Genomic DNA, 12390 nt, shown 5'->3' with positions numbered 1-12390 from the left:
AAAATAATCAAATTTAATAAGAAACATGATAGAAACACTTCACGCTCCACAGATCAGACCTACAATACATCATAAATAACAAATACAGCAAGAAAATTGAAGATTAGATCAAATAAGTTCCAAAGTAAAAAGTCATAAATCCAAAACAACACAACTGAGAGAAGTTACAAAAATGCAAAAGAATAAACTAAAATAGAAAAAGGTTTTATTTCTGCCCGGAGGGAGGGAAAGTATTTTATGATAAGAGGCAAACATTATGTTAATGTGTGAATGAGAAACTCTGACGAGGCTGTTTGAGACTTTTATTCTGTAACTTTAGATTCTCTTCAGTTTTCTGCACCAGCTTCTTCTATACGTTCATGTGGAAGCTCACCAGCGCCACCCTCTGGAGGACAGTTATAAACCCCCAGTTCTCAGGTTGTCACAGATCTGATGGATTATTGTGACTGAGACGAAACAAAATCATCTCATCTGACAAATATCTTTTCACTTTCATTGGATTCATTTCTGTTCTGTTTTTTCCTTTTCTTCTTTTCTGTTCACTCCATCCCTCCTTCGTGCATCTGCTTCCTCCTCCTCCTCCTCCTCCTCCTCCTCCTCCTGCCTCCTCCTCCTCCTCCTCCTCCTCCTCCTCCACCTCCTGCCTCCCGCCCTCCTCCCTGACCCCCCCCCCCCCCGGGACAGAGTACAACGCTCGTATCCGGGGCCTCTGTGACAGCATATCACCTGAGTCTGACCGCCATCGCTCCTATTCCTTCTCTGGTTTGTCCACTTTCCTTCCCTTTTACTTTCTGCCCTTTTATTATCACTTCATTTGTTTATTTCTCACTTTCCACTGCTTTTTATTTCCTGCATATCACTTCTTTACTCTTTAACCCCCCCCCCCCCCCCCCCCTCTGGGTCCAGCTCTGTGTGTCCCCTCATTTCCTAACACACACACACTATAACATCTGTTTTTGAATATGAGTGGACAGCCCACTGAACCTTTTGGCCTGTGGCAGGAGTTCGCTCCAGAGGAATGACCCCGGAGGTGACGCAGGAGACGGGCCGGCGCCGGACCACCAGCGAGGGTCAGTACCAGAGCAGCCACGAGAGCACGCCGCCGGTTCACTCGCCAGACTTCGCCAACAACCTGTCGCTCAACCCGGGAGGAAGACCCCGAGAGGTGCGGTGTTCGTCCCCACGACCTGAGGACATTGTTCTGTTGTGTCCTCCCTCTTCAGCTTGAAGACACTCCTCTCTGCTGATTCATCACACTAACCAACACCTGTCTTGTTGTTGAAGGGTCTCATGCACAGCTACCGGGAGGCGTTCGAGGACCACAAGCCGGACGGTTTTGCCTTTGGAGGCGGTGGTGAGAACTCTCCACAGACCCCCGGCTTCCCTGTGTCGCCTCAGACTCCTTACTTCAACATGTGTAGGTCCAGACAGGGGGCGCTCTCAGATCTGCTCTGCCTGAATAACTCTCTCTTCTTAGTTGTAAAGAAATATGAACGTACGAGTCAGACAAGACAGGAAATCATTTATTTCTTATTATTACAATTTCTTCAGCGCCAGTTTAGAAACAAACAAAAAAGAATGAAAGGTTCAAATCTAAAAAGCACATAAACAAGATCTAAAGATTTAAATCAGGACAGAAACGACATCACAAAACTTTCAAAATGCTTCTTCAATTTAACCTTGATACTCATATCACTAGTAAAAACAAACTTGAAGTATATATTTCTGAACGTGTCAGTAGCAGACGAAGTGGAGTCTGTCTTCACAGTCATGAGGCTTCCACACACGCTGATTCACACCAGCAGCAGTAGAACTGACTCCGGTCCCCCCTGTGGTGTCAACGAGCGCCGCTGCTCCCCCCGTCACCTGTAGAGCAGCACAGCTCATACTGAGTCGAGGACACGCGGGTCTGATCTCCTCTCTCCAGGCCTCGTACTCCAGCGGCCGCCCGTCCACCCACCGCCAGCCGTCGGGGAAGAAATGCAAACCGATCCAGACGTGCTCTGAGGTGACGTGTTTCCCCAGCTCGCTCTGGATCAGCAGCATCTCCGTCTCAGAGTTGATGCTGGCCAGGTCGAGGTGAAGCTCCCTGCAGTGGTCCAGAGCGTCCTCCCACGTCTTCCTCTCCCTCACCACCACCACCCTGAAGCAGAAGAAGGGAAAGCTGTAGTGCGAGTGGCTATCGCGCCATCCGTCCATCTGAATTAAACTGGAGTACTCATTCGTTCGGTTTTCTGGCTGCCCCTCCTTCCAGAAGAACTCAGTCACCTCAGCACCGCCCGACCACATCCACTTCACCCCGCCTGTGGAGAATTTCTCCATCCCCATCCATATAAATCCGTCGATCTTAGAGGCGAGCTTCTGGATATGCTCTGTGTCCTGTTTGCTGCAGACGGCAGCCAGGTCCGTGTAATGAGTCCGACAGTGAGTCTGAGCCTCAAGCCAGCTCATCCTCTGATCCACGTACACGTACTTCTCAGAGGACGAGCTGAGCAGCAGCAGGAGGAGGCAGGCGAGCGTCTCCTCCATGGCTGCAGGACGCTGGAGATGTGAGGGAGCTTTAAACAAGTTGACGCTAAGGTTTGCAAGTATTTGCATGGAGTGAAGGATTCTGGGTGAAACCAAGACTCACGGCCGAGGGGACACTGACGAGATCTGCGGCTCATCAGTCTTTAGAGGACAGACACAAATCTGCAGCTGATTTGATGAGCAAGTCACTTAATATTCATTTAAAGTTTTAAAACAAAGTTTAAAACACAAATATTTCACAATCGACACTCAAACAGACACATTAATGAAGCGTGTCACCACAATGACTTAAAGATAACATGAACTGAAAAGTGAAATGTGTTCGAATGTGAGGAAGCTTCAGGTTTCATCAGGGAGCTGAATTATAATTCACAGGAGAACACGTTGAAGATGAATGTGTCGTCTCAACAGAAGCTCTTATTCCAGAAGGATCTTCCTCTCGCTCAGTTTCAGAAACGAGCTCCTCCCGACACTTACACAAACACCTTGTGAATTTGTTTGAGGCAAAACACGAGTGATGCATCACCGGACAGGGAACACCAGCAGGTGTGTGCAAAGCAGTGCGTTTGAATGAGAGGCAAAACACATCATCAGTCGAGCTTGAAGGATTCTTCTCTGGAAACAAATTTATAGAAATGCCACCCCCCCCCCCTTCCTGCAGCCAGTCCTGATCAGCTGTTGCAGTAAGAATCTGAACCGTCATCTTCACCCTCCTCATCCTCCATCCGCCCCAGACCTGAACCCCCGACCTGACGCTGCTCTGGATCTTCTGTCTCCAGCTGAAGAGTTCGTTCTGTTGCTCGATATTTAAATCACGGATCCCGTCTGTGAGAGTGTCTCTTCAGAAGACACAAGTCTTCAGGTTGGACGTCTCCTCCACCGACACGTGTTTTAACCTTCACCGCGTGTCGCCGCCTCAGCCGTGGTCATCGTCTCATGTGACTCTCATTCCTCATGCTCATTGGCTCATTTCTCCACCACCTGATTAAACCTCTACAGCTCTTTTTTAAATGTGTGAAGTTAAAGCAGCTGATGACATGTCAGAGTAAACGTCTGAACTAGTGAGTGGAGATGATTCAAATCAATAAATACAAGAAAGAACAGTGGAATCTTTACATTCAAGTCAAACATGTTTCATTGTGTTTGCTCAGTTCAAACTCTTGCATGTCGTTTCATCTTCCTGTTTTTATTCATATTCAGTTCTTTTATTCTGCTTTAAATTGTGACTTCCTGTCTCTTTGTGTGCAGCTCGTTCTCCTGCAGGTTTGACCAAGACGCCGCTGTCCACGCTCGGACTGAAGCCGCACCACCAGGTCGGATCAGGTCAGTTCACCGTCTCTCTTCACACACCTGGTAAAGATTCAAAACAAAGAGTTTCCCTCTTTCCTATCGTCACATGTAAAAGGTGCAGCTGCTTCAAACTTTTCACAGACACAGAGACACAGAATCACAATGAGCTGAACTTGTTACTCGATATTAGATCTGAGATAAATAACTCCCTTCCTTCTGAAGCCGAGTGTAGTTGTCTCTGGCGCCCCCTGCTGCTCACATCTGGCTTTTCTGGCTTTGCACTCAAGTTTGTCTTCCCTCTCTCCTCCTCCTCCAAACATCCTCTCCTCTTCCTCTTCCTCTTCTCTTTCTTCATCCTTTGCTTTCTATCTTTTCTTGCCGCTAGACTCTGATTCTAACGATGGAGAGCACGGTAAGCGTGTTTCCACCAGCACAGTCTCCGAAACACCGAGACACTTTATGTCCTGAACGTTTGTGTGTCTCACTTTCCAACGCACAGTTTTCTGATTGTGTCGCTCTGCCGCCCGACACCTGCATCACATGTGGACGAGAGACAGGTTGTGTAGAGACTGACCCTGTGTGTGTGTTTGTGTGTTTGTCGTGACGCTCCGTGTTGTTCAGATCATCCCAGTTTTGAGGACTCGAGACAGTTCGGCGCTGGGTTCTGCTCCAGCAGCCCGGTCCACGGTGCAGACGGGTGAGTCCTCAGGTTCCTCTTCCTCCTCATCAGTAACTGAGGAGCGATGAAGACGAGACGCAGCCTCGCTCTTCATCTTGTTTTTTTCTGTTAAAACAGGAAGCAGATGATTCATGGTTGTTTTATTTTGCAGGAGGAGGTTTGGTTCGTCAGACAGCCCCGCCCACTCCCACCCCTACAGACCCGCCTCCCCCGAGGGCTGCCAGGTGGACATCATGGGCGTCCACACCGTCCCCGGAAGTCCCAACACCCTCCACCGCACCGTGGCCACCAACACACCGCCCAGCCCCGCCCTCCAGAGACGCCTGGGTCAAGCCAGCCCCTCCCTGGGCAGACACCCGCCTGCGTCCGGCATCCCCTCCAGCCCTCTGATTGGACGAAAGACAGCAGGCGCCGGCGTGCCTCCCAGCCCCCTGATGGGGCGCCGCACGGCAGCGAGTGGCCACAGCACCCCCGATGAGCTGGGGGCCGCCTCTCGCCAGGGGAGCGCCCCGCCGCCGTCCACGCCGGCCTTCCCCGTGTCCCCGCAGCTGCCGGAGAAGAGACACATGTCCAGCGGAGACGCAGAGAGGATGGACAACAATAACATGACGCCAACACCGGCCAGCGGGGGCAGCACGCCGAATCTGACCGGCCCTCGCACAGTCCCAGACCTCCCCAAGTCCATATATGGTGAGACGCTATAAACACCATGCTCCTCCAGAGAAGATCTCACAGGTCAAAGGTCACGCCGACTGCTTTAGAGTTTCAGGATGTGTCCTCTGCAGTAATCACGTCTCTCCTCCTCTGAACAGACGACTGTCCCGACATCAAGATGAACGTGAAGTTCGTCCAGGACACGTCCAGGTTCTGGTACAAGCCCGACATCTCCAGAGAGCAAGGTGAGAGTCCCAGCCTCGCTGCCCTCACCTGACCGGGCCTCCTCTTCCTCTCTCATCCTCCTCCTCCTCCTCTCTCCTTCTCTCAGCCATCAACCTGCTGAAGGACAGGGAGCCCGGGGCCTTCATCATCCGGGACAGCCACTCGTTCCGGGGGGCGTACGGTCTGGCCATGAAGGTGGCCTGCCCCCCTCCGACTGCCCAGCAAACCAAGAAAGGTGAATATAGAGCGCCCCCTAGCAGCAGGAAGCTTCCTCACAGCAGGAAGTGAAACATCTGACATGTAGTTGTGTGTTTTCCAGTCGGGGACCTGACCACCGAGCTGGTGAGACACTTCCTGATCGAGACCAGTCCTAAGGGCGTGCGTCTGAAGGGTTGTCCCAACGAGCCGTACTTCGGGTGTCTGTCCGCTCTGGTTTACCAACACTCCATGACTCCACTGGCTCTGCCCTGCAAACTGATGATCCCCACCAAAGGTCCGTCCAAGCCCCCGTCCCCCAATGTCCCCTTTACCTCCTGAGGACATCTGAATCTAGGAGGAGGTTCACTCTCTCCTTCTTTGCTCTCAGATCCCAACGAGGAGGCCTTGGAGCTGGTGACGCCCACTGATCCTGGGCTGGAGCTCATGAAACAAGGAGCAGGTAAGAAGGAGAATCATCACATGTTCTCAGATTCACTCTCCATCCACTCGTCAGGAGACATTCAGTGTTTGTGTGTTTCTACATGAATCAGTTCACATGTCCACACTTTTACTTTACAGTTCAGAAGGCTCCTGAAGAAGCTCATGGTAAATACTGGTTCACTCTGTTCATGCCGAGATACTCTCTCCTCTCACCGGAGATCTAACTCCACCTCTCTCTCTCTCTGTCTCTCCTCCAGCCTGTAACGTCCTCTTCATCAACTCTGTGGACATGGAGTCTCTCACTGGTCCTCAGGCCATAGCCAAGGCGATCAGTCAGACCCTGGGGACCAACCCGCTGCCGGCGGCCACCACCGTCCACTTCAAGGTGTCCCCACAGGGCATCACACTCACGGACAGCCAGAGGAAGTGAGTACAGTTGTCCATTGGAATAGGAACGTCTCTGAAGGTGTCTTCCTCGTCACTTCCTCCAGTAACCGGCGTGTTTCTCTTTCTCCTGCTGCAGGATCTTCTTCAGGCGACATTATCCCATCAACACAGTGACCTACTGTGACACCGATCCCCAGGACAGGAAGTAAGACCCTTCATGGCCTCCACATGAGAACATGAACCATCTGATTAGTTATTAACTGTTCATCTGTTTCCTGTGCCCACAGATGGGGAAAAGAAGGAGGCGGCTCCGTCAGGTCAGTGAAGTAAACAACACATTTTAACCAGTAGATGCTTCTAGAGAACCAGTTTGAATACTCAACAGACGTTTGGGTCTTAACTTCCAGACTCTTTGGATTCGTGGCGAGGAAACAAGGAAGCACGACGGACAACGTGAGCCACCTGTTCGCGGAGCTGGACCCGGGTCAGCCCGCCTGCGCCATCGTCAGCTTCGTCTCCAAAATGATGAAGCGGTGAAACCCCCGGGAGTTTAAATGGCGGCGGCCATTTCTTGGAATCTTCTGTCTTCGTCGACGCCTCGGACTCGACGGAGATGTTTTCTTTTTTCTGTTTCCTGTCGGTTTGTTTCTCTTGTTTTCTCTCGGCCTTGACGGCTTGTCTTTGACGTTGGTCTTTTTTGGAAGGAAGAGAAGTCTGTGCGAGGGATTTGTCGTGGATCCAAAGTGGCGTCGGAGGAAGTGGAGCGGAGAACGTGACAAGCGAAGAGGAGGATGAGGCGGACAGGAGGAACAATGCAAAGTTGAGACAGGGAACACGTGAGGACTTGTATGTTTCAGGGGTTTTCTGTTGTCCTTTTTGTTGATTTACCAAAGGTTGTTGCAATACAAGTGCAAGAATGACGTAGCTACGAAGCCATTTTTATTTCCTCTTTTCAAAAGATGAAGTGTTGAACAAAACAAAACAAAACAAAACAAAAAAAAAACAAAAAGAAACACGGTTTCTTCTTGAACTCGTCTTCAGGAAAAAAGTTTGAACAAAACAGAGTGTGAAGACCTTCTGCATGTTAGCTTGATCTTTAAGCTCGGTTCTTCTCCCTCCACCGAGTCATCGTGAAATCTTTGAGTGGTTTTTCTCCAGGTCTGTTGTGTGTCGGAAAGGGCTCCGCAGTGAAACGCCGACTGATCTAAACTGCGCACGGCAGACCAGACTCTAGAAAAAAAACAAAAAAACAAGCGCCACGCCACACGGCCGCACCGGCTCGGCCCCGGTCCCTCCCTCTTTCTCTAAAGCTTATTGGATGACTCTGGCCTGAAATCAGCTCCTGATCGCATGGCAGCCGGAGAGGGGCTTTGTCCACAAGGTGGCGCCACTCGTTAAGGCTTGGACCCCCCTCCCCCACACCCCCCCACCCGTCACCAACTGCTTGCAGTAGTGGATCTGTTGATAGACGCTGCCACTCAAACACACTGGAGATGACCCGGGACCGGCCCCAGGACCTGGACCTATGCACTGTTCTTTATGCATGTTTGATGTCCCTGAACGCACCACGCCCCCTCGCCATCCTCATCACGCCATCACTGAAACATTCTACGCTGTGTGCCGACTTTAAAAACCTTTAGACAAGTTCACCCAGGTTGTCTGACTTGTCACAGACTGCATGAAATAGAACATGAAACCTTTTTTACTCGAGAAAAGACGTAGACAACCCATCGTTGAAGTAGTCCCATGATGGCGAGACGCTCTGTTTTGACTTTTCTTTGGTTTTCGAGCCAGCGTTAACTTTTCGCTGTATCCAGGACGGTTTGTTGTTCCACGGTGTCGTCACAGATCTACATGTAGAGACGTGGTCTAGAAAACAAAAGAGAAAAAGTTTCCACACTGTGCAAACGCCTGCTTGTTGAACACTCGCTCAACCATCACAATAAGCTAAGGAGAATCGATATTGATATAATGTACATAGATATACTACTTTGAAAGGTGACATAGCGAAAAAGTATTTATTTTTGTTGCTTTGGTCCCTCATGATTACTCATATATACATATATTGTACAGTCTAGATAAAGAAGATGACCTAATGGGTTGAGAAAAAAAAGATATACTTATTTTGGCTAATGATTTCAAAGTCTGACGATTTTGAAATGTGTTTGAATATATGGTGTACATTACTTTGTACATGTATATGTTTGTTTTTGGGCTCGTCATGTTTGTTTCTTTTACTTTTCCTCTCAGAACGAGGTAGGGCATGAGCGACGTAGAAGCCGAGAGTCTGATTTGCATGGACGCGAGCGTCTGAGCGACTCGTAGAAGTCGGCGTAGATTTTAAAAACGGTTCAAGACACAAAGGGAAGCAGGGAAACCTCACATGCAATATGAAAACAGCTCCACTTATCATTTAGCCAAAGATTCAAACACTCGTCGTGTGTTCCGACTGATGCATGTCGCTTTTCTTTTTCACCTTCAGTTTTTTGTGTTTCACGTTTTGAAAGCTTTGCTCAGCAGATCTCAGAGCAGCCGGGACGCATAGAGGTCAAAGGTCAGATACTGATGCGTTTACACAGCGGGACGACAGCAGACGCCCAGTGGCCTGATGGGAAACGAACAAAGCACTTAAAAAACAAACAGAAGATCCCACACGGGCGTCTGCTGAAGCTTCAGCGTGAAGCTGTCGTCTCCTGAACGTCACTGATTTATTTATTCTTATTTATTCCTTTCTCTCTCCTCACCTGTTTGTTATGATTTGGTTCATTCTCCGGTGAAAGCAAAGAGGTACAGTGCTTTGAAACCCACCACCTGGCTCCATCCACTCTGAGTCATTCGGAAAAGAAAAAGAAAAAAGCTTAAAAGATAAATGTTCTCTGAGCGTTGTACCTGTTGCTTTGAGTGGAAGGAGGAGGAGTCTGTGGCCCCTGTGCAGACTCCGGTGGAACGGTGTACCGAGGGTCTCAGATTTGGTTTGCGCTTCTCATTTACATTATATTGTCATGGCTTACCTGTTCCTAAGGAGAAAAAAAGAACATTAAAGCAATACAAGTCAGTTCCATTCAACATTTCAGCGTCTTCTTTTGTTTCTCCCTGAATCTGTATTGGTTAAAGATATTAAACATGAAGCTCCGCCCTGATTTATGGACGTAACAGCCGGAGGACCTTCATTTAAAACTGGTTTTACTGGTTTTGTGCTGAACCAGAGAAGAAGAAAAACATGATTTAATAATAATAATAGAGATAAAAGACTAAAAGGAAGGAGTATATGAGACAGAACTATTTTCTTGATAGATTCTTAAAAGTTGTGTTTAATTGAATAGTTTTTATTTCCTCTGTGACTCAGAACCTGATTTATCTCTTTAACCAGTTGAGCTCATGTTCATTAGGCTGCGGGTGAGCACACACACATACACAAACAGACACACACACACACACACACACACAGGTGAAGACAATGAGGTGAGTGGAGTCCGAGCAGGAAACACCAGAGGAAGATAAAAGTAGGAAACATAAATATATATAAATACTTTGCTGGAAGATATTTTCTGATACGTGCCGCTGTGGAAAAGAGCAACACAGGTAAGAAGAGAGTTGATGGAATCATGTGACCTCACTGTTCTGACTAATGAGGAAGACAGAATGAGATTCATCAATTAGGCTGAAACATTTGCTGAATTCACCAAAATGACAAAATACACAGAGTGTTTCCCGATAGCAGCAAAGTGTGCAGCCAACTGCTAGAATGAAAACCACCAGGAGGGGGAGACAAAGTCAGTGATTCACTCAGGAACATTCTCGTGTGTGTGTGTGTGTGTGTGTGTGTGTGTGTGTGTGTGTGTGTGTGTGTGTGTGTGTGTGTGTGTGTGTGTGTGTGTGTGTGTGTGTGTGTGTGTGTGTGTGTGTGTGTGTCGGCTGTTTAGAGCAGAAACTACTTGGAAGCTTCAGAGGCTCGAGTGCAAACGGACATCAGGTGTTTGCACTCGAGCGGCTGCAGAGTCGCTGCAGCTCCTTTTGTTTCAGGTATAAAACATATGAAGTCAAATCTGAGTGAGTTCCCACGGCTGCAGACGCTGTTCATGCTCACAAATATGCATGACACACTTCCCCTCTGACCAATTACACACAGGCTGTCGCCCTCCGCTATTCCACCGCGCCACATTACGAGCTGTGAGGGAGGCACATGCAGTGCATCATGGGTCGGAGGTCACGTGTGTCCTGTCACTAAAGCGTTAGCGGTTAGCGTCCGGCCTGATGCTCGGTCACTTTGGGTTCAGGCCACGTTATTGAATTCAAGATCAGGAGCGTCTGTGAGTTATAAACGGGAGTTTGATCACGTTTAAGACGACTGTAAAAAACATGGACGTCTTTTATTATCCTTATATAATGCAGCACGTGCACAGTCCACGTGCACGTGTGTCCACGCTGCCTCTCCAGCCCTGATGCTGAAGGTGCCAGCGCCGCTGACCTGGTGATTGTTGCTGGAGCAGATGAGGATGTGAGAGCTCAGATAACCAGAGTGAGTCCCGCCTCTTTGTGAAGCTCCAGCTGGGGAACGTCTGAGCAGTGGGAACCTTCAGGTACAACCCCCCCCCCCCCACACACACACACACACACTCGGGTGTTTTGGAAAAACTTGACCCGAGCACATGCCGACTCCACCGGACTGTAAATATTCCGTCAAGGGGAAAATGCCACTGGGCTCTTATCAAGTGGAAACATCAAGGAGCTTGTTTTGGTTTTGCACTCGTCCGTGTGCGACTCCTCTTTCTGCTCGCTCACTTCCCAAAGACGTCAGATTCAATGATGGATGGAATCGGCCACCTTCAGCTCTCTGAAGCCCTGCAGCTCTTTTCTGTCTCCATCGTGTTCTGCAGGATTCCTCCTCAGCGCTGTCCTGTCTGCAGTTTGAGGGTTTCCTCCAGATAACAGAGGCTGATCAGGGAACAGTTCCCTGGGCTTCACGTCCACATGTTGCATGAAGTGGCTCTGACACGGCCCAGCTGTCCCCCCCCCCCCCCCCGCAGCTCAGCAGCTCCCTGCTCGCTTCACGCTCGTGTGAAGTCGCTCCGGAACAGCGAGCGTGCATCAGAGGTCTGATCATGGACGTCTCTGCCGATGCTGCAGTGAAGATCCAGATCCGTGAGGTGGAGAAGACCAGGCGCTCAGGGAACGAGCTGCTTCCTCGTGACCTGGATCTTGATCAGGACAAATGCTTCCTCTTGTTTTCTTGCACGAACAAGACAACGAGTGATTCTTCAAACAATCCTGACGCCGCAGGGCCAAAGGGTCAAAGGGTCAAAGGGTCAGAGGGAGGGGGGGACCGAGGTCACCAGCTTCAAACAAGTTCCAACACAGCACATTTGAGAGAAAACACAAACTAAATAAAAGCGAATCCTCCCAAACATGAGTCAGGGCGGGCGTGGAGCGTCTGTGTTTACGACGCGGCCCTCGGGAGCCCGGGGCTTTGGGAAGGGCCCGGGTCCTCAGGCCTGGGCCCGGGTCCTCAGGCCTGGGCCCGGGTCCTCGGGCCTGGGCCCGGGTCCTCGGGCCTGGGCCCTGGGGCTGCAGTCCTGAAAAGAAAGGTTGAACTTGACGATAGATCTGGAAACTCGGGCGCGGTCTGGACTTTTGGATCCTGTGTTTCCAAAGTTAATAATTTCTTTGCTTTGAGGGGGTTTCGCCTTATTTTCCTGAAAAGGCAGCGATCATTACCAGCATGAATGAACATGACCACCACCATTTATTTCCTGCTGCCCCGATTCCATTGCACAACCATTATTTAGTCTGTGAATTCTGCCAACGGCAATAAAAAGCGAGACGATCTCCCCGGCGCTGGAACCTGGACGCTCCACACATTCATTCAGAATCCAGGCTGCCAGAAACGAAAAGATCTGCTTGGGCCTCAAAACATCACATTCTTCTGCAGCCTGGACGTCGGCTCGGCGGTGTTCACTCCCAGATAAATGTGAGGAGTCGAGGACGAG

The 12390-nt window shown here is 49.7% G+C and overlaps 2 protein-coding genes across 11 annotated transcripts in view; one reads left to right on the top strand and one right to left on the bottom strand.

Moving 5' to 3' along the window:
• tns1a (tensin 1a) overlaps positions 1-9464 on the top strand; it is a 56293-nt gene extending 46829 nt beyond the window's left edge. For 3 of the 10 annotated variants that reach the window (XM_062380836.1, XM_062380835.1, XM_062380843.1), the window contains 16 exons: positions 685-762; positions 1002-1165; positions 1285-1417; positions 3778-3852; positions 4205-4231; positions 4441-4516; positions 4650-5188; positions 5311-5397; positions 5484-5612; positions 5697-5870; positions 5964-6035; positions 6155-6181; positions 6274-6442; positions 6540-6608; positions 6691-6720; positions 6811-9464. In XM_062380836.1, coding sequence (XP_062236820.1) covers positions 685-762; positions 1002-1165; positions 1285-1417; positions 3778-3852; positions 4205-4231; positions 4441-4516; positions 4650-5188; positions 5311-5397; positions 5484-5612; positions 5697-5870; positions 5964-6035; positions 6155-6181; positions 6274-6442; positions 6540-6608; positions 6691-6720; positions 6811-6940 — 1979 coding nt within the window. In that variant the 3' untranslated portion in view covers positions 6941-9464. The remainder of the gene's footprint in view (positions 1-684; positions 763-1001; positions 1166-1284; positions 1418-3777; positions 3853-4204; positions 4232-4440; positions 4517-4649; positions 5189-5310; positions 5398-5483; positions 5613-5696; positions 5871-5963; positions 6036-6154; positions 6182-6273; positions 6443-6539; positions 6609-6690; positions 6721-6810) is intronic. The other 7 variants (XM_062380844.1, XM_062380837.1, XM_062380839.1 and 4 more) reach the window with 6 other exon arrangements.
• Positions 1593-2997, bottom strand: LOC133933672 (putative C-type lectin domain family 20 member A). The gene has a single exon (XM_062380846.1). It carries the CDS (start codon positions 2596-2598, stop codon positions 1735-1737), a length of 864 nt encoding a protein of 287 aa, XP_062236830.1. The 5' UTR covers positions 2599-2997; the 3' UTR covers positions 1593-1734.
• Positions 9465-12390: the final 2926 nt, after the last annotated feature.

The sequence above is a fragment of the Platichthys flesus genome, chromosome 22 (assembly GCF_949316205.1).
Source record: "Platichthys flesus chromosome 22, fPlaFle2.1, whole genome shotgun sequence".
Lineage (NCBI taxonomy): Eukaryota > Metazoa > Chordata > Actinopteri > Pleuronectiformes > Pleuronectidae > Platichthys > Platichthys flesus.
This window is presented reverse-complemented; position numbering and strand designations above follow the sequence as displayed.